We start from the raw sequence: 20,712 nt of genomic DNA, 5'->3' as shown, positions 1-20,712 counted from the left end.
GTTACAAAATGTAATGAAATAATCCTGAATTTGTAAATAAAAACTACAACCATATTTTCATATACATATGCAATTCTAATTTTGTACTATTAGGGACTTTTAAAATCCTCTGAGTTTAATTCTTAAACAGTAATACAGTTGCAAACATGCTTTATTATGAGTAATTTATTTTTAAACAATTTTTGTATAAAAACAAAAGAAATATCTTAATATCTACGATTAAATATAGTCATTTTTTATTGTCAACTAGATAAAGAGTATAACTTCTCAAACTGCTTTTTTATGAAACAATATGACAAAGCAAACTCATTTAAATCAAACTCAGAAATGACTGTAAAGACAAACTACTCTAGTGGTCTTCTAAAATACTGTCCATCTACAAAGTTGATTAGGGGAATACCCTCCTCTGTCACGCAGCAGTCTCTTTCAGGTGTCTTGAAGCCACACGTCTGCAAATCATTTATGCAACATGTGCCCCACAAACAGTCGTAGTGAAAGTGAGAGAACCATGATTTGCCTTTCGTGACACGCAAGAGAGCATCTGTGCAGAGAAAAGGCTGATTCGGGCACTTGTGACACACTTGTTAATTTCATTCAAATGCTAACCTCAACCTTTGAAAAAAAACAAAGACTTTAACTTATGACTTGGTAGTGTATGTTCTAAAACACTGAATAAGACCACTAGGTAAATCCCAAGTCTCATCTTCGCTAAGCGGCAACGACGGAGAGACAAGCATCATCTTCTGACCTTGTGGCTGAGGAATATTCCCATTTATGTTTTAATTTCAGGAGTTATCGGACCAGCTGACGTCACAGAGATTAAGCAGCACATATTTGTTATGACAAAGAAGACAAAACATAAGAGAAAAGAACTTTTTAGATACATCTTTTAAATATAGCTTTCGGTAAACCTAAATGTCTTCAAGCAATATAATGGATCTTCTTTGCATGGAACAGAAGGCTGCAGAAGCTAAAGTATATGAGCTGAATCATGCACACGACTGCTTAGACAAACCTGCAAAACATGAATCAAAAATGCCTCAGAGAGCCAGAGAGGGTGTTAAGAAAATCACCAACTAATTGCTTGCTCATAGATGCCGAGCACATATTCGGCACTCTCAAGGCAGCGCTTACTTTTTTCCTTTTTTAATTTTAGTTTTTATTTATTTATTTATTTATTTATTTATTTATTTATTTTATTGAACTTGATGAATTATCTGTTTTTATTGACAGCACTTATTGATATTTCTTAAAAGCGCAGGCTAATGGAGTTTTATTGAGATGATTAAATGAGCTGCTGGTGCCCAGATTAGCCAGGTCTCATCTCTCAGACACAGCTTGCATTATCATACAGAACAGACGCATGCGTGTGTTGAGTCCCAAATTCCTGCGACTGACATCTCCAGGGGAACAGAGGAGCGATGACTACATCCGACCTACATTCACCCCACCCCAGCATGCTTGCTTCCAACTAATTACACACACAAACATACTCAGTCACACTATAGGTGGATTCATATCATAACGGTCACAGTGCAGGGAGAATTGCAAGCATATTACAGAATTATACAATTTCAATTAGCCGTTTTGTTACTTCCAAATCTTTTGAGTATCTGCTTGGATTTTAAAGGGAGAAAAAAAAACCTTTACAAGCGTAAAAGCTACAAGTGACCTCCTGGTGATTGGGAGAGGAACCTTTCCCAAGGCTTTTGCACAGGCTTGGATGAAAATATCATTTGTGTGATGGGATGTGAAAATTCTCCAAGCACAAAAACATTAGAAACAAACCTAAGGCTACTGGAGCTTGTTCAAATGCCCCGGGCACGGAAACAGTTATATTGGATTTCATTCAAATGTCTTATGCAATGAGAGATTTATACATATTCCATGTGCATTATTCTTGTTGTTTAGATTCTCAGAAAATCTATGACAGGGAAAACACCTTATTAACAAGAACTGAGGGGAAAAAAAAAAATTTGTGACGCAGGCTCCAGCCTATGAGCACATCTTAAAACCGCTTTTTCAGCGTTTCCTGCGCTGTACAGCATCCTGGTTAGAGTGATGTGGTTTTTCACACTTTTAAATGTGAGGGGTATTTCTACAGTTGCAGCCCACATTTAGGCCAGAATCTGTCGATCTATGCAAACCTTTACCAAACTAGAAAGCGCCTGAAGAGCGTCAATCGTCACCAGCGCTGACTAATTCAGTAACTTGCTCTCATATCGAAGACATCATTGCAGTTACGTCAAATCTATTTTAAACTCGACTCTGAAAGAAGCACTTTTCATTCCAACAACTTCAAGATAGCACACTGTGGTTTTGAGTATATTTTTTTTTTAAAAAGAAGCTAAAATCTAACAAGTGCCCTCATATTTTTGAAAATCTAAACGTAGTAACTGAGACATAAAAATGCAAAATGCTAGTCAAAAGTGAAGAGTCTTCTGAAATTTATGATTTATACACTTTTGTTTCAAATTCAAAATTCATTTTTTTAAATTACACAATACTCATGTAGCATATGAACATTTACAAATTCTACTTTTTTTGTGCACTAAAATTGCCTTTCCTAACATAAGCACAATCACTCCCACAAAGGACAATTTTGAATATAAGGTCGACTGTTTGAAGTTGCATGTTTGCTTCCCATTATCGAAATTGGAGAACTGAATAAATTCACTCCCAAATTGGTAATAAACCGGCACTTGCAGCTAGGGATGGGTATCGTTTAGGTTTTATCTGATACCAGTACCAAATCGGTACTTTTGAAACGGTGCCGGTGCTTAAATGGTGCTCGAACCGGTGCTTAAAGAATGGAGAACACATACTTTGTCCAAAAACCTCTCATGTTTAGCTGTTTTTTTGTAAAAAGAAAACAATGTTAGCCTTTTCTGCAGCTATAGAACATATATGGTATCACTCTTGGCTGGAAGCAGTGCTTAATCAATGGAAAAAACACTCTTGTCCAAAAACCTCTCATGTTTAACTGTTTCCCACTTTTTCTTTGGTCATTTTAGCCTTTTTGGCCAGGGTGAAGGGAGCACCTGCCATCAAACAAGAAGACAGCCGCATGTAACTATGATGATGTTTGCTAGTTCACCTTTAGTGCATTAATTTAATAACGTGGTTAGCCTACTCAACGTAAATTACACACGAACAACATTAAGCTACTCGCCCAGAGAAGAACGGCTGCTGCTGCATCATCATCCGTCATCATTTCTGCTACACTGGCAGGGCTAGGGGCCACGACTCTCCTCTTCGGGTTCTTGGATGATGTTGCTAACTCCGGGTCCGATAACAGGCACCACTCCCGCAGTAGATGTGCACGGTGTGAGGTCTCACAGCAAGCTATGAAATACTGTGCATTTCTCGGCTTTTAAAAAAACGCTATGCGTTAGGGCTGAACGATATATCGCATTTGCGATAATATCGCGACATGATCAAGTGCAATTTTCTAACCGCAAAGGCTGCGATTATACTCTGGACATGTCCAAATTCATGGGCTGCATCCTCCTGAGGCCGCATTTGTAGACCGATTACATCACAGCGACGCGCCGAAGGCTGTCCAAATTACTACCATATCCCAGAATTCATAGCGCGGCCCAGCCAAACTCCAGTTTCCAACAATGGCGGCCGCTACTAAGTTTTAAAATTACTCATACTAATCTTTCTGGGTCACAAAATAAACTTTTAAAATATTTTCAGGCGAGAAAGTAGTTGTGTAAACATCAAATATCTGCTCGGTTTATCAAGATATCCCATATTTGCAAAAGTGCTTCGACGTTTTCAGAGGCGTCTGCTACCCACCAGCTCGACAGCTAGCCGGGAGCTCGAGGGTTACTGATGCGGCCGAGAACGGCACAACTCCCGGCACATCATTTTCAGATCACCGCGGAGTTTCGCTGCTCGGGTTAAACGTGATATATAAGTCACTTAGACAACCTAAAAATGTTATTGTTGGGCTTTTTTCAGTGTTTTGTTTGTTTGTGAGTAAATCGGTTTGGCTGAGATTAAAGTTATTAGATTAGATAAAATAAAACTTTATTAATCCCCCGGGTGGGTTCCTCCTTGGTTTTCACACAGCTGACTAAACGTCAAACAGAAAACTCATTAAACAGAAGTATGAGACAGTCGAGAATTTACGCCAGTGTCTGGTTATATTTTAGATAGCAAGAAGCAGACGGCCGAGTTTATTAAACTCCACCGAGACAGCGGTGACGCTAATCAGAACTAGCCTTCTGATTCAGACTTGCAACAGACTTGCAAGATGGTTAAACTGCATATGATTGCCATCTTTACTACATTCAATCGAAAACTGGCAATAGACCGATTACAGATGACTCTGTCTTATTACCGTTTGTTTGCATCTTGAGGCATTGAAGTCGTTTTAAAGACTGCAACTGACTGCAAGTACGACCAGGTTCCCATCTTGAAAGCAACCATTTCAAAGGGAATGAGATCGCATTGCACACGGTTGCAGTATTTTTAGGTTTGCTGCAGTCTCCAACCACCGTTTGTCCTAGTGTGACTCTAGCGTTATGATTTAGATTTCTGTGGTGAATCTTTGTAGAGCTTACAACGTAACCCACTTAAGCATCCGGCACTGTTACCAGCATTCATACTTTTGCACAGTGTTTTATATTTTAATCGACTTGGGGTTGTCTCCTGGTGCTTTATATGCAGAGCTAGCCACGATAGAAACTAAATGCTGGGGCTTTTTTCCCCCTCCTGGGTCCCTAACTCTTTGTTGCGGTCCATTTTTTCCCTCCTTGGAGGTAAGCATAATTGTCCACTTCTTTGTACATTCTCTCACATCCATTCTGATGGTGTTGTCAATCTCCCTCCAGGAATTTGCTGAAATCTATGAGTCCTTATATTGAGGCTATGATTATTATTTCTTATACTGAGGTGATGATGGTTATTCTCTCACTGACAAATTCAAATTTTGCAACAGAAAAGTAGCCAGAAATGCACAGAAGGCATCAACAGTCTTGAAAAGGCCAATCTGAATAGTGAATTGTGGTTCCTTTTACAAGGTGGTGCTAGTTGGGTTAGAGCGTACAGTTTCAGAGGGATTTGAGGTTAAGATATACCCAAGATGTAGATTTAACACATTAGAATAAATCTTCCGTTTGGCATGTTGAATTTGTACCCTTTAAAAAAAAAAAAAAAAAAAAGTTTATACAATTCGTGGAAAAAAAATAGTTATCAATACACTGATGCCAATTCATTACATTTTAATAGAAAATGCATTAAACAGATCTTCAAATTATTTAAGCAGGGTCACTACTCTATGACTGTTTATGGCAGCAGTTATGAAATTAATGAGGGTAAAGTGAAGGCAAAAACACCCAACTTGAAGAGAAGAAGATGAAAATCAGAGGGGTGTAATTTTTGACCACTGGTGAAACCAAATCAGAGTTAATCATATTTGTTGCCAGATTAGTGTGATTAGATAATAACAATACACATGCTGACACCACGCTGCAACAAATAAACACCTAAAGACCACATGTAGGGATATTTTTTCTTTAAAAATTAAAGCAATGGTGGGTGCTTGCCTTGTACTGTATTGCAGAGTGTCTGCATCGTGATAAGCATCATCATAGCAGACAGCATATCACGACAGCGTCATTACACGTTTCTACTATACCCCTCATCTAAACCATTAATATGATACACAGTTTGAAGTTTTGAAATAAATTAAACATTGGTATCAGCTACAAATGAAGCCACATACACATCCTTAATGCTACTTCTACTTATTTAGAGTGTAGGCTTTTTGCAACAAGTTTACATAACGTCCTGTTCTTACTGACTGTTGGAAAAAGCCACGCTTCACAACATAAGAACCAAAAGACACATTAGCAGCAAAACACTTGGGTAATTTAATATAATTTCTTCTTTTCTGCTGTAACTACAGTGGAACTGTAACTCAGTGGGAAGACCAAAGCGTCAACCCTGCCAGCAGCATCAGTTTGATTCCCACTGAGGCCACCCACTCTAAAATGTATAAAAAGTGTGTGTATTCACAGTGCTTGGGATAAGTGTCAACTACATGCTATGTCTTATCTACAGTTATTTTAGTTGGGCTAGTCTGTCACACCCTCACATTTCTGAGCAGTAAAGTCTGTGGATATGTAGGAGTTCACCAAGTCCACTACAACCCACCTAAATTATCATCTACTCATGGCTGCTCTGAATAAGAAAGCAGCATTTAAAGTATCTCAGTAGGTACAGTCTATCCAATGATTGCAACATGTTCTGCAACTGGATTTCCTCACAATCCAAAAACAAAGGCGGTGAAAAACGCTCCTCTAGCCTTATACCAGCGTCTGGCGAAAAATCATTTGGCAATGAATTTAACATTTCATTGCACACGGAGGTAGGTGGTATACAAAATGCAGAGCTGAAAATGCCTGTAACTCAATGCAGGAACACATGCAGTCTGACGGCACATATGCTGCTGTGTTACTGACAACTAAATAAGGGATGATGAAGGTAAAAGAGGAAACAAAGGCTGCAAAATAAAACAATTCATTTCCTTACAAAAGGGGCCTTGCCACAAAAGCTAAAATCAATCCATTTATAATAACACATGCTTTCTCATCTCCCCCTCACACACACACCTCAGTGCAGCCTGTACACATGCCAGATCTTGTCGCCCCAGGAAATGGGCTTCATACATCTTGTCTGACTGCAATAAAGCAGTGCCTAAGATTCTATTTCCAATAAACGTCGACTGATTGGAAAACTCATTCTAATATCAATTTCCATCTGGGCCCTTTAAAAGGCAATCAGCATAGCTTCATCTCGGTATATCATGGGCTCCTTGAGATGATGACACAGCACTGGCTCTCTCCTTCTGCATAATGGCCTTCTCCTATCAAGGCATCTGCAATGAATAATACCACCCATGAATGGGCTATTTAGTCTGTGTTCGCACAGATAGGGGCCACTTCCCTGAATATTAATCCAGGGTTTTACACTTCATATGGTTCTCTCAGGGCTGCACCATTTTTCATTCGGAGGACTGAGGCACTTAGTGTGATTTGGCACACTCATAGTTTCTCTCCAAGCTTTCTCAGAAGTGACAATGGTGATTACCAACAGAATCTCACTTTGTTTAAGACATCCAGATCCCACCAAACTACAATTTAAGTCAAAGAATTTCTTCGACGAATGTTGTCAGCAGCTCATCTCAAAAACGTAAGGTCAAAGGAGAATCTAACCAAACGCACAGCCAAATGAATTTTAAAAGAGCAACAACGATAATATTTAATATTCTGGATATCAGATGTCTGTTAAAGGATAACCTTGGTGGTTTTTCTAAATGTAATAATGTACAGGTCTGAACAGCTCATTTTGCCTTAGCATTTGCTTTTCAAAAAAATAGAAAACAAATAAAACATGGCAGTCAAAGCATGAAAAGCCCAACTAAATGCAAAATTATTATTGCATTTCCTCATCTCCATAGAATTAATAGTCAAGATTTCTTTTTCCTCACCTTCCAGCCACTGCCCGCCTCCCTGTAGTAGGGAAAGTTATCACAGATCCACTGGTAGATCTCGCTCAGTGTCATCTTCTTCTTTGGCGAGCTGTTGATAGCAAACGTGATAAGGCTGGCGTAGCTGTAGGGCGGCTTGCCATCCTTGTGCTGCTGCACCTCCTCCTGGTCCAGCGTGGTGTTGGGATCGAGCAGGGCGCTCTTCTTTCCCATGCCGGGCCCGTGGGCATTCTGGGCATCAGCCTTGCGAATGGCCGCCTGCATGGTTAGCTGAGGGAGCCAATCCATGGAGGTCAGGCTGCTTTCCAGCTCCGACGTCATGGTGACGACCGGCTGGACAAAAGGGGGTGGGGAAAATGTGAAGGTGTTGGTGGTAGCTGTTGGTGTTGGTGACTGATGGAGAGCAGACCAGGTGTGGAATAACAAAGGCGAGTGGGGAATGAAGTTAAGGCTCCCTCAGCTCAGGACATCAGCATACCATCTTCTGGAGATCAGCTGTAGAGAAACAGCAAAGAGACATGCTTAAATAAGTCAACCAGCCTGTGTGATAAGGAGAAATTAAACGTTGGGAATGTAGAGAAGGAAACAGCTCCAATATCAAAAACCAGGCGTGTTTATAAAGCATGCTTATATTTGCTGTGCAGTAGATCACAAGCCAACCACTTTCTCCACCACTTGCTGCTCTGAAAGCTGACTCATAGCTGGGACTCCATCTGCACAGAGAGAGTAAATGCCAGGCAATTGTTTTCACAACTGCCAGCCAAATGGGGGAATGGCTCAGGAGGAATTCCGACTCTCTTGAGGGTAGTAAACCCCCTCTCTATTTTTCCTGCCTGCCTCCTTCCCCACCACCCCTTCCCCCTCAAATCGACCCTCTGCTGTAAACAAGCCAGCTAGTGTCATCTTGCAAACTGTTTCGCCGCCCGTAACAGCCTGTCTCGCTGTCCCTCTCGGCACACTGCCCTCTGCGTCTTAAAATAGGGGGGCAGAGAAAAGCCTAAAGTTACCAAGATAGGTTAAAGGACGTACGTGTGTGTGTACGAGAGAGAGAGAGAGAGAGAGAGAGAGAGAATTTTTCTCTTGACTAAGCACACTCACACAAGTGTGTTTGTTAGTGTGAGAGAGCATGTGAGAGTTTGAGTGCATGTCAGGCTGGAAATAACACAGTCTTGACAACACTTAACAGGTCAAATATCTTTCAAAAATAGTGTTTGTGTACCCTTGTGATGCCACTGAACCAGATTTTTCAAACTTTTTAAGCACATTTGAGAATAATGAGTATTTTTGCTAAATACAACTAATAAATTTTACTTGTTATACTAATAATTATTTTTATTAAAACATGCTACAAAAAAGGAACCTCGGTTTGTCTGAATGCAGTTTTACAAGTATTAAAAATATCTACTCCATTACTGACATCGAACTTTTAAAATCTCAGATTTGTTTTATATCCGTTTACTTAATGAGCAAGTCAAAAAACATGGCAAGACAGACACAAAAAACATAATTTATATGCTGCTCTGCTTACCATCTGAAATGCATCAGGAAGAGTACGAAATTCCCAAATTGGCCGGCAGTTTGTGAGAAGCAGTATATGGCTGTCCCTTTCAATTGATCTCTCACAGTAGGGGTTAGCTAGTGCCCAGCAGCCAATTCAATATCTGCTATCAGTGCAGACAGGCAGAGCAGATGATGAAGGCATTTCCACACATCCAAACAGAATTCGGAGAAAGGAAAAACCAAAACCGGCTGCGGGAGATCATTAATGGATTGGCGCAGTGGTCTTAAATCTTCCCTTAGTATAATCAGGGTCAGGTTTCATCAGCCGCTGTTAAGTTTCTAATCCAAGTTTTTCTGAACAAAATGCATTAAAATATTTTATTCATTCCATTTCTTGCCTGCTATTAAACTGATATAATTCCTATAAAGGATGCTCCGAGTATCAAAAACTCCCATTTTCAGGGCTAAGAAAGATGGATCTGACAGAGAAAAGTAGCTATGGTTACCTTGAATTTATGCCAGAATGTTTCAAAAACTACTTTTATGTTTGAGCCCCCCCCCCATACACACGCTATGTGTACCCAAACTCTGGGCGTTTGTAACATACAGAGCATGAAGGAAAACATAGAAACACTTTCTGCTGGAAAATGAAAAGTTTAGAAAGATGTTTTGATACTTGATTCCCTCCTTGATATTGTTACCTCGAGAATCTGTGGTAATGGATCAAAATCAAGCTGTTCAGACAAGCCTTATGAAACTCAAACATATTTTGAATCTGTTGTTTTTATTCTTCATTAGCACTTACATCATGGCTGTTCACGGACAACACAGGAGAACTGAAACTTCTCCCCCATCCTCTGCAGTCATGAGCAGACTGATAAATGAAGAGGCTTGCTGACTGACTATACTGACAGGTGAGTCAGACTAATGGTGAATAACTCTTCCTCATCATACAAATAAATACAAGGCATCTCCACCCTGTAACTGAACTGAAGGTGACTCACAGGGCTGCTGACAGTAATTTTCCCTCTATGAGTAGAAGCCCACTGAAATACAAAACTAATTAGATTTTAAAATTAATCTACACATTATACACCGTACAGGCCTCCGGTACAGATTTTACATCAGTGTCGTGCAGTCTCTGAAAGTGCAGCCAGTACAGCGTCCATTTTGAGATACTATGTGGTACTCTTAAACTGATCTCAGTTCAGTCAATAGCCCATTTAATTGATGTTCACACTGTTAAGTAGGGTTGCAACTATTATTTTAATCAATCAATCTGCGGAGCATTTCCTCGACTGATTAACTGCTGGGCCAGCACACTTAGCTTTAATCTTGTGTCATGCTTTTGTCCTATCACAGATGTTCTGAAAAAGGCACAAAGCACACATGAATGACAAGGTATAACTATAATATCCGACAATTTGTCTTATAAAAATTTTTTTAAGTAATTAATTTCTCACTGTTTTATTGTTGATCCACTATTTGACTAACTGTTTAGAGCTTGTTCAACACAAATAATCAAGATTTAATATGAAATACTTTGCCTACATTAAAAGAAACTAACCCCAGGTTACAGTCTGTCACTTAGTTTAGACTGTCAGAACATGCCCAAGCGACAGTATTGTTTGGCCTTTGATTTGAGTCTGTTGCTATGCAACATGCTGACGTCACAATACGTCACTGAAAGTTTTGTTGGTTTCAACTTGTTGTTACTGATGTGAAATTACGATACAATGCTGTCATAAGGTCCTGTAGGTGCATAAATGCTACAAATAGGTCCTTTTAGCCCATTTCTAAGTAGTTGCAAGATAACATGACCATGTGTTAATATTCAATATAGATAAGAACCTTCAGGGGACCAAGACAGAGTAAAACACACACTGAAGTCAACTACAAAATAAAAGTTGACAAAATGTCAGGCAATAAGCCATGCTTATACATCAGTGTTTTTGTACAAGTATTTCTAAAAGTCTGCCCCTCCTGCATTATTAAATACAGCATGTTGCCATCAGAAAAGCAGAAGAGAGTTAAAAGAAAAGAGAAAAAAAGAGAGAGACTTATGTGTAATGTTTTCACAAAATACTGAGCATAAAGGGGGCATGCAAGGAGGAAGCAGGCTGAGCCTTCTGTTGGCCAGCAGAGGTGAGGTGACTGAGACAAGGGTTGATGAAAAGTGCTCCGCCCGATACATGGAGACACATGCCATTTGACCCTCCACGCTAATGATCCAGCTGCTACATAATCTGCAGGGCCAAGATGGTGACTTAATTAGAAAACCTTGTGCTGTGGCAGGAATGATGAAGCGCAACACAAGGAGGCAGTAAGACGGCCTCCCAGCTGCCTTCATTATCCAAGTAGTGGGACAGTCAATGCAGGGATGTGCCCGAGCCCACTGCTGCATCACAGAGGGCTGTCTGATTACATACACCAACAGATTTGGGGGTGGGCAGAGGAGGCGGGGAAGACGAGAAAAGCCAGAGGACATGGAACGGTGGGGGTGAGCTTGAAGGGCACAACCTAGATGACATCAGGCCTGGTACAGAGCAGAAAGTGGAAATGGTCTGCATCCAAGGGGTCTTTGAGTTCAGGCTGTATCATTAGGTGCCAAAGGGAAAAGGCTGCAATGCCACACACATGGAGACACTTTGATCTAGCTGTAGGAAAATGAGGTTCCGTCACTGTCATCGCCAACAAAAAAAAAGAAAAAAGAAAAACATCTTTCTCCCTCTCTCCACTTTAATTTGTTTTTAGAATGGCGTGCCAAGAGTATTTTTTGAGTGCTGAGAGGGAGAAATGGACAGTCAAATCTATTCTCTATTCAAGACTCAACATTTCTTTATCCTCCAGGGATTAATGGCAGATTTAGTTCTGAACGAAAAAATGAAGGCGTATTTGAAACATCTTAATTTACCAACTTCTTGACAGGACTTATCAACAGTCCTGCTGCCAGCAGAGCACTGACAGCAAATCAGTGATTGTGTTTGGTGTCTCAGCTACTAAGTTTGAAGTGGCTCAATCAAACTGACAGCATGGCTATAATACATATGCCAAGATATCTTTTATTCAAGAATCCCCAACGAGGCAACAAGCTGAGTAATGACCAGGGATTACTCAACGTAACACAGCAGATTACGTCAACTCGTGTTAGGCAAGCATGTACCGAGCCACCAGTCAGCAACTGCGTCATAAAATCAGTGCTGTACTCCCGTCACCACTATTGCAAAATTCATGCCTGCACTTAGCAAGCACTTAAAATTTTAGTACCCCCACAACAATGCATGGCCCAGAGAGAAATTAATATTTCAGCTGTGATATTAATACTGTGTATGACACTTAAATGACTTCAAACATTTTTTACAGTGACAGTAAGCATGTCTTTAATCGCAATTTAGAAAGCGAGGAGGGTTGATGAATGGGTGAACGTCTGCATGAAGTATACTAACATCATTACAGGCGTGTACGTACAGAGTGTTTCCTGAGATGGCTAAACAATGTCTGGAACCTTCTTCTGTGACATCGGAGGTAGGGATACACTGTATCTTTCCAAAATAGACAGTTTCATACTTAACCACGTTATGCAGCAAATGGTCTGATGCGAGGGTATGAAAATATGCAATCTTTGAACTCTGAACCACAATCACATCTCACTGCAGCCTTCTGAAAGACTTCCAAACAGCAGTGTTTAAGATGTGGTATGACCCAATCGGCGTAGATTTTTACTGGATCGTGAAGAATAAAACCTCCAAATGTTCAGGTGTGTTTCCAGTTCACTCTTTACTTTGGCACTTACACAGCTGCTTTTAACTAGGTATTAATTACCATAGCTCCTTATGGCTAATTAGCATAAGCTACATGAGCACATGGCTGATTTGCATCAGATAACATCTAAACATTACAAGAGCCATTTCGAAACAGCCATTCCTGAACCTATACTTACACAAAAGCATTTACAACCACCACAAAATGAGCGCTCCGTTTACAAAAAAAAAAAAAAAAAACTTAACTGTGCATTACAGCTCAGAGCTTGGCTAACTACACAGTAAGCTTCAGTGAAATGACAAAACGAAATCTTGGTTATTTTATTGCATTTATATTTAAGCTTTACACAGTGCCTCGTCTCTAATATGTTATTTATTAATAATGCAATGGGAGGTCATAGCAGTAGCAACAGGCTTGGGTTGTGGGGTATCAGCAGTGGAAATCTGCATGGCAGCTTTGGCTTGTCCAATTTCATCCAACAGCTCTTAACCAGCCTATTAAATAGTCTTACTTACATAAAGCTAATAATTATATTCATACAATATGTCAATACATATGACACAAGAGGGGACCTTGAGCAACCATCTCTATGTGACAATTCTGCTTAACATTTGTGACCTATACTCTAGTTTAACAGTTCTGAACCTGGGACTGCATGCACAATACAAAAGTTCAATCTGTGTCCAGTATCCAGCTTTAATAGCAATTACAGCCTCAGTTTCAAACAACTGGCAAACATATACTAATGATTCCTGAAAGACGAGCATGGAATTCAAACTGTTGCAATATACTGTCTCTTTCCCTCATAAAATAAATTCTCGAGCTGACCACTGTTGTGATTTGGCACTATATAAATACAACTGAAGTAATGTTTTGAGAAAAACTACCCACAAAATATCCTATAAAAAGGTCACTCTGCTCTTGTCACACATTGCCTCAGTGCCAATGAATGAAACTAACAGACAGGACATTCATCAAAAAGGGAACTAGTAACTGAAGCAGAAGTGCTGCATGCACACGAAAGGGAAGTAGGCAGAACAAAACGTGAATTAAATAGGTTTTACTATTTGAATTACAGTTTTTTTTTTCCTGTCCAGAGAGAAAAGCAAAAAAACAACAAACAAACAAACAAAAAAAACAGGCTATTGTGGATTTGCAGTAGGAAGCAGCACTTAAAGAACTGACATGCACCCCATAGCCAATGCAAATCAAAAATAACTGCACTAACTGAAACAGCAAGCAGGTTTGTCATCCGTCATTTCTCTCTCTCTTTTTTTTTTTTTTTTTTTTTTATAAATGCAAGGTCAATGAATCAGAAAAAATAAAACCGTTATTATGCTTGTCTAAAGAAATGCATGTGTTAACCTGCATCTCGAGTATCTGTGTATCAAAAAACAGCGCCTGTCACTGTGTCTGTGCTCACTGCAGGAACTACTGAGGACAATGCAAAAGCTGTCATTTTAACTCGGCATGAGTAAAAACATGTTTATACGTGACTCTATACTAGCGCTGGGCGATATATCGTTTTGTTGTTTTTTTTTTAAATATCGATATATTTTTATATGAGATATAAGATGTGACGATATCCTTTATATCGATATAGTCTATGTTACGTTATAATTATAGTTGTGGAGCCTCTCTTTCGTCCACTTTTGTCTTTACGCAACGTTACTCGACCTCGCCTCTCTCCTTCACTAAACACAACTCCCCCTCCTTCCCCATCGCTTCACCTGCAGGCAGCGACAAGATGGACATGGCAAATCTCCGTTAACGAGTTACTGCGCATCGCCCCATGCGTGGGGCTGGACGGCGTCAACGTGTTAATGACCTAACCACGCTAACAAGCTAACCACGCTAACGCCATGCACGGCCTGAAATCCTTTCTTTTTCTCAAAAGTTGACAGCGCGCCTTATGTATGAATTCTGGTTGTGCTTGACCGCGAACCGATTTAATGTGGTACACAGCGCTCAGCAATCTGTCAAAAAAAAAAAAATGTTTTAGTACGACTTTGGTAAGCTACAGAGCTGCACCACTTGATGGATTGTCGGAGCATTATGGCTACCGAGGAGCCTCGCGTAGTAATACGTACTGTGCTTCAACGTAATATTACCGTCTTGTGTGTGTGTATAAGGACCATAAATGGCACCTGTTAAGACACATGGTTACAAAGCGGATTTCAAACTCCAGGCTGTCAGTCACGCAGTAGAACTTTTGGGAACAGAGCTGCTGTGAAATCTGTCTTTGTTATTATGCTCAGTGTATTTTAGTTTACATTTTGACTGCACAATTGTGAGCTCTTTGTTATGCACAAAAACAACAGTTTTCTTTTATTTATGGAGCATTATTATTTAATAAATGCTCAATTTATTTTTGAGTAGTTTTTTTCATGTACATCTATGCTGTATGTTAATAAAAGTGCCTGTGTGACATCTGGGACACAGCTTTGACTAAGAACTGTCTTTCTGTTCTTACTTTATGGTTTTAAAAAAAAAATATCGAGATATATATCTTATATTGCCATCCAGCTAAAAAATATCGAGATATGAATTTTGGGTCATATCGCCCAACCCTACTCTATACTATAACACAAGGTGAACACGGTATACAAATTCTCTACAATTAAAGCTTACAAAAACGTTTGCTCAATATGACTAATTATTATAGGTGTTTATACCAATCAGCGATTAATCAGCGATTAAGTGGGGGGTGCAAAGTGACCACTCTAAATATGTTGACTGGAGTGTGGGGTGAACTGAAGGGGTTACATTTCAAAATCCTTAGTCAATTCCCTTCAGACCCTTTAGGTGCATCTAAAATACAACCCCTTTCAGATGCATAACTCTCTCATTGCCTTTATCTAAAGGCTCCTCCCAGTTTCATCCAAACATTTCAATGGCTCTGACAGACAGAAGAAGCCCCAGTACTAGTGTTATATCATGTCCTATGTGTTAACAGTACATCAGAGATGTATAATGCATTATGTCAGAGTTCGCTATATTTTGATATTATTTTTGATAACTGAAGCCATGTAATCCAAGTAGCCACGCTTTAATAAACTTCAGTAAACAGATGGAACAAGTGTTAAACTGTAGCTTGCAAAGCACACTTCGCTGGCCTGAAGTGCAGATCACAATGTAATTTGCTGTTAGATTCTGATCAATTCCATCTCTGTGTCAGGGATAATTTTTCATACATAATTAACGAGGTTACTGCTGTTGTGCCACACGTCTAAATGGGCAGAACTCTTTGGATTTGGAGAGGCTTACGGATGACTTGTGATGCAGTTTGGCACTGCGAGTGTGTAATAAACTCAGAAGAAAGGCTTCCAGAAACAGCTGGAAGCAACAGACGAACTTCAGCTCCCGTTAGCATTTCATCAGAACTCGGATTACAGTCATTAACGGGGAATCTCATTAGACTGGCTCCTCAACGCGGTTAGGACTTAACCATAAATGACGTGAAATTGTAGATCAAAGTGAAGGAACACTCAAAATGCAACATACGTGAAAGGTGTTTGGCATTTCTGGAGAGTTCTGTATACACCTTCAATAACTGAAGGCATGCAAACGGAGCGTCCTGCACTCTGATGTTTATGGATCAGTGTAGAAATGTGTTGCTCTCTGTCCATTGTGCAACAAAAAGTCTGTTTGTTAACATTGTTATTTGCAAATATTGCTATCCCTACTGTATAACAAGAATAAACGTATTTAGGATAATGCAGCATCACCTCATAATAGATCCTACTCAAAGTATAACATAGACGTCTATGGATTTTCAGGACACTGTGTGCAGCAGCGTGTTTGAGGAAGGGTTACTAAAATATCTTAAATGCGTTCATTTTTTAATAAACATTTAGAATTGAGAATTTTGTTCAACACAAGTCAACAAAAGTTAGAATGACTTAAATTACTTTCAATATGTTTTTTAAAGATTACTGATAGTTGACCTCACTTCCTAAGTGAGTTACCAGCAAGAGTCTATGTGAAGACATCTCTTTTTATAGCCTCCTAGGACCTGGCGTCCATATATGTGGGTGGACATCACATTTTCGGTTATTTAGACCAAAATACTCAATTTTGCTCTACAAAGGCCTGATGTCCACTTAGGAGGACATTATACTGTTACTGTTCTATCGAAATCTTGAACGAATATCCTCATACGTGGCTCTCATTTTTTCTTAGAAACAAAAATCAGGTAAAAAAAAAAACGAACAAAAAAAAAAAAAAAATATCTGGTAATTCTTTGTTTTTACATTCATCGGGCCCCAATATGCCCAAATATCAAAGAGAAATCAAAAATGCATGCCGTGTAAGAGTTCGGGTCTTAGGTGGTTAAGGCTCTTTGATTAAGTTGTAAAGCAAGGCAGGACTAGTTTACTGTGCAACCTAAACTTTTTTTTTTTTTTTTTTTTCACCAATCTCAATTTATTCAGTCATTGGCTAGCATTAGAAATATGTAAATATATATACACACACATTAGTTATACAAAATAGGTCATCAGCTGCATTAATCCATTAAAATATTTAACTTCTTTTGCAGGCTGTGCGTTGCCATTATGAGTTTTCAGTTTGCCATTTCCTCTCAAGTTTCTATAGAATGACAAATGCTTGCTGTAATAGGAAAAAATTATTTTTATTGTATAATAAGGCTATACCACAGTCAACCCATTTTATTTCGTACCTAGAACACAGAGTTGCCTACCGAGAACTACTTCCCCTCAAATACCTGTGCATCACTCATCATTTCCTCTCTGAGAAAAGAGTAGGCTATTCTGCTCACATTCTGACTCCCACTTGCAGACAGAAGACTGTTGATAGGCACCAGACCAGCGCTCTCCTGCACTTATCTGCAATTTCCGCGATTAATCCCCTTTTACTGCAGTCATGCATCCGTCACGGCTAACACTCCAGCAGCATGTGTCTGCTCAGCTACAGACACAACCATTAAGGCCCTTGATGACTGTGCTGCTGCATGTGCTACCTTAGAACTGCAGAGGTGATGAATGCAGCATTAAAAACAATGTCACTAGGATTCAAACAAACCACAATAAATATTTACACCAATGATTGTTAAATGCTGACCTGACTTTGGCGTGTTTGGAGAGAGAGACAGGGAGAGCACGAGATGGAGAGAGACACAACAAGGGAAAGTGAAAGAGCGAGAGAGAGAGAGCTCATTATGACAAGAATCTTCCCGTAGTGTGATGGTAACTTGGCAAAAGGGAGGGGAATCGCTAAGTGTGCTCCCTCTGTTATGCCTGAAGATTTGGCACTTGCACTCACAACAACAACAGTGATGTAACCTGGTAACAAGACTTTGGCATGTGTACTCTCGACCGAAACCCGGGTCATACCTTCCATATCAACGGCTTTATATACAGCATGGGAGAAGCTCGTGTTTTCCTAGCGATTGCAGGGGGGGGGGGATAAACAGGGAGGGGTGGGAACTCTGCTCACCTGCCCTTCAGTCAAAGGAGAGACTCCTCACTTTTTCCACCCCTAGAGTCAAAAGGACTTATGGGGTTATTTTAAGGATCTTTCAAACTAAAATAGCTGTGCGTCTGAGTATTGTGATTGCACGTGCGCTCTAATCATGTAGCGAACCACCCTAAGCCTCATCTTCATTAAAAAACTAAAAAGTAGGTACCAGCAATGCCAAGGCAACAGCTTTTAACGTCAGTCTTCCTTCTCAATTAAAGGCTTAATGGTTCCGCTGAAACCACCCCCAGGAAGAAAGCATTAATAACCCAGTCCTTACTTGCATTTTTAGGATGTGTCAATTATCGCTTCACTGCTCACACGGCTGAGCACATTGTTCAGCTTATTGCAGCCTACAGCAGAGCCCGTCGCCAACGGAGGTCTCTGAACGCTGTGCACAAGCGTGCGTGTTTTACAGTGTAATCTACGTGTCAGTTATATTAGTAGGTTACATTTTGTTCGAGTTGGTTTTTAAGATGCAGGCAAGCAGACCTCTCTGCTGCGCTCTTAAAAAAGAAAAATGGTATACATGCTCTTTCAGCTCCCCTACTCCCTCAATCCCACTTCGCCTGTGGTTGAACAAATCAAGTCCATAATTATTCTGCCAATCAATGGGGAGCGCAACTGTGGCTGTGGGGCAGTTTAACGCTGAGGAGAGAGGGAGAGAGAGTTGTCAACAAAGCAAAGCTAAACCTCAACATCCTTTAAACCCGCCAAACCTTAAAAAGGCAAGAGAGATACCTTTGTCTTATTAGCTGGTGCCAAATAAAGGGAGGAATTCTAAATATGTGATAAAGAAAAAGGGCGCCCAGCTGCTGCAAACAGACAGAGAGAAAGACATGCAAGTCGGGCAGAGGGACAGAGGATCACAGTAGTCAAAGATCTGGGAGTTGTCTGGGGGATCAAGAGAGCTGCTTCAGGCTGTCTGGATAGGCCACAAAGCAAGCAATAGGGATCATAATCCCCGAATCAAGACACAGCCAAAGCAAGAGAAAAATGTGAATGGATGTACAAGTGGAAGACTTTAGCGATTAGGGACATGTCCTCAGCTTCTCAGCAGTCAACCATGTTCCATGTTAATATTGGTTTGCGGGACTGGATTGATTTATATTAGAACCCAACATATATTTGCCATTTACAGAGCTAAAACATTCCAATATTGACCAAGGTTGTTTATATGTTTAAATGTACATATATCTATGATGTATTAGGAGCTACCCAGAAGGGAAAATGAAGGGAACATCATTTATAAGCTATACATTTCACAGAAGACTGGAGTTGGAGCTGCTCTGCTGGACAAACTGTTTGATGACACCATTTCCAAATTTCCCCAAGGTTATTTTTGTATGCGTGATGCGATATGTTCTGTTGAAAGGGAGAGAGACCGGAAAAGTTGTCATATCAGACAACATATGCACCCATTCCAATTTATCAGTTACGAGCTGATATCAGATAGCTGACACATGGTTGTGGTCATGCACAGATAGACATGTAGACAAAAAGACAGATAAAAGGATGGAGAGCTTTAGGCAGATAAAGGGAAGACACACAAGCACAAGGCTCCCAGTTAATTTCTGTAACTGCAGGTCAATACAAAAAACATAAAATGTTCCAGTAATTGAATAAGGCCATCCAGTGAATCAGAGCAGTGATCAGGAGGGGTTTGTCTCTCCATCCCTAACAGCTTGCCTGGGAGGTGGCCTTTATTTTGGAGGTGGCAGGGGTGCCTTGACACTGACCATGCGGGCCCAATTACCCCAGTCCCACGGCCTGGGGGCCCATATTAACACAGTCCCCCCCGGGAGGTTGACTCTATGCCAGCCTGGCAGCCAGCAAGACTCTGCTACTGAATCACAAATAGACCACTTAAGGTGCTGGCAGCCCGAGTGTTTGGTGGCAATCTTGAGGGCCTATCATCCTCAGTATTGGCTACATCCAGGTCTATGCTGATGAACCAGTGTCTGAGGTGAGCAGCGAGCTCTGTCGGCATGGGATCAGAACACGATATGATGTCCAAAAAAAAAAAAAAGAAAAGAAAAAAAAAAAATCTGCACCACCTGAGTAAAGTTATTCTCTTTAGGAGTTAAAACAGTAAAAGAAATGCAGTAATATCAAGGACGAGTCAGTTCAGTTTTATTTATATTGCCTAGGGCTGGGCGATATATCGAGTTTTTTAAAAAATATCGATATATTTTTTATATGAGATATAAGATGTGACAATATCCTTTATATCGATATAGTCTATGTTACGTTATAATTATAGTTGTGGAGCCTCTCTTTCGTCCACTTTTGTCTTTACGCAACGTTACTCGACCTCGCCTCTCTCCTTCACTGAACACAACTCCCCCTCCTTCCCCATCGCTTCACTTGTAGGCAGCGACAAGATGGACACGGCAAATCTCCGTTAACGAGTTACTGCGCATCGCCCCGCCCCGTGTGTGGGGCTGGAAGGCGTCAACGTGCTAACG

General features: G+C 40.3%; 1 protein-coding gene across 2 annotated transcripts in view; it reads right to left on the bottom strand.

Annotated features, from left to right (window-relative positions):
* foxj3 (forkhead box J3) overlaps positions 1–20,712 on the bottom strand; it is a 100,517-nt gene that overhangs the window by 52,325 nt on the left and 27,480 nt on the right. For both annotated transcript variants that reach the window (XM_086292709.1, XM_086292710.1), the window contains exon 2: positions 7,505–7,999. In XM_086292709.1, coding sequence (XP_086148835.1) covers positions 7,505–7,825 — 321 coding nt within the window. In that variant the 5' untranslated portion in view covers positions 7,826–7,999. The remainder of the gene's footprint in view (positions 1–7,504; positions 8,000–20,712) is intronic.

Source organism: Aulonocara sp. 'chitande type north' Nkhata Bay, linkage group LG5, assembly GCF_057382095.1.
Source record: "Aulonocara sp. 'chitande type north' Nkhata Bay isolate Kocher_YH1m ecotype deep benthic linkage group LG5, A_spYH_male_GT1.1, whole genome shotgun sequence".
NCBI lineage: Eukaryota > Metazoa > Chordata > Actinopteri > Cichliformes > Cichlidae > Aulonocara > Aulonocara sp. 'chitande type north' Nkhata Bay.
Note: the sequence above shows the minus strand (reverse complement) of the source record. Positions and strands in the feature narration are given on the sequence as shown.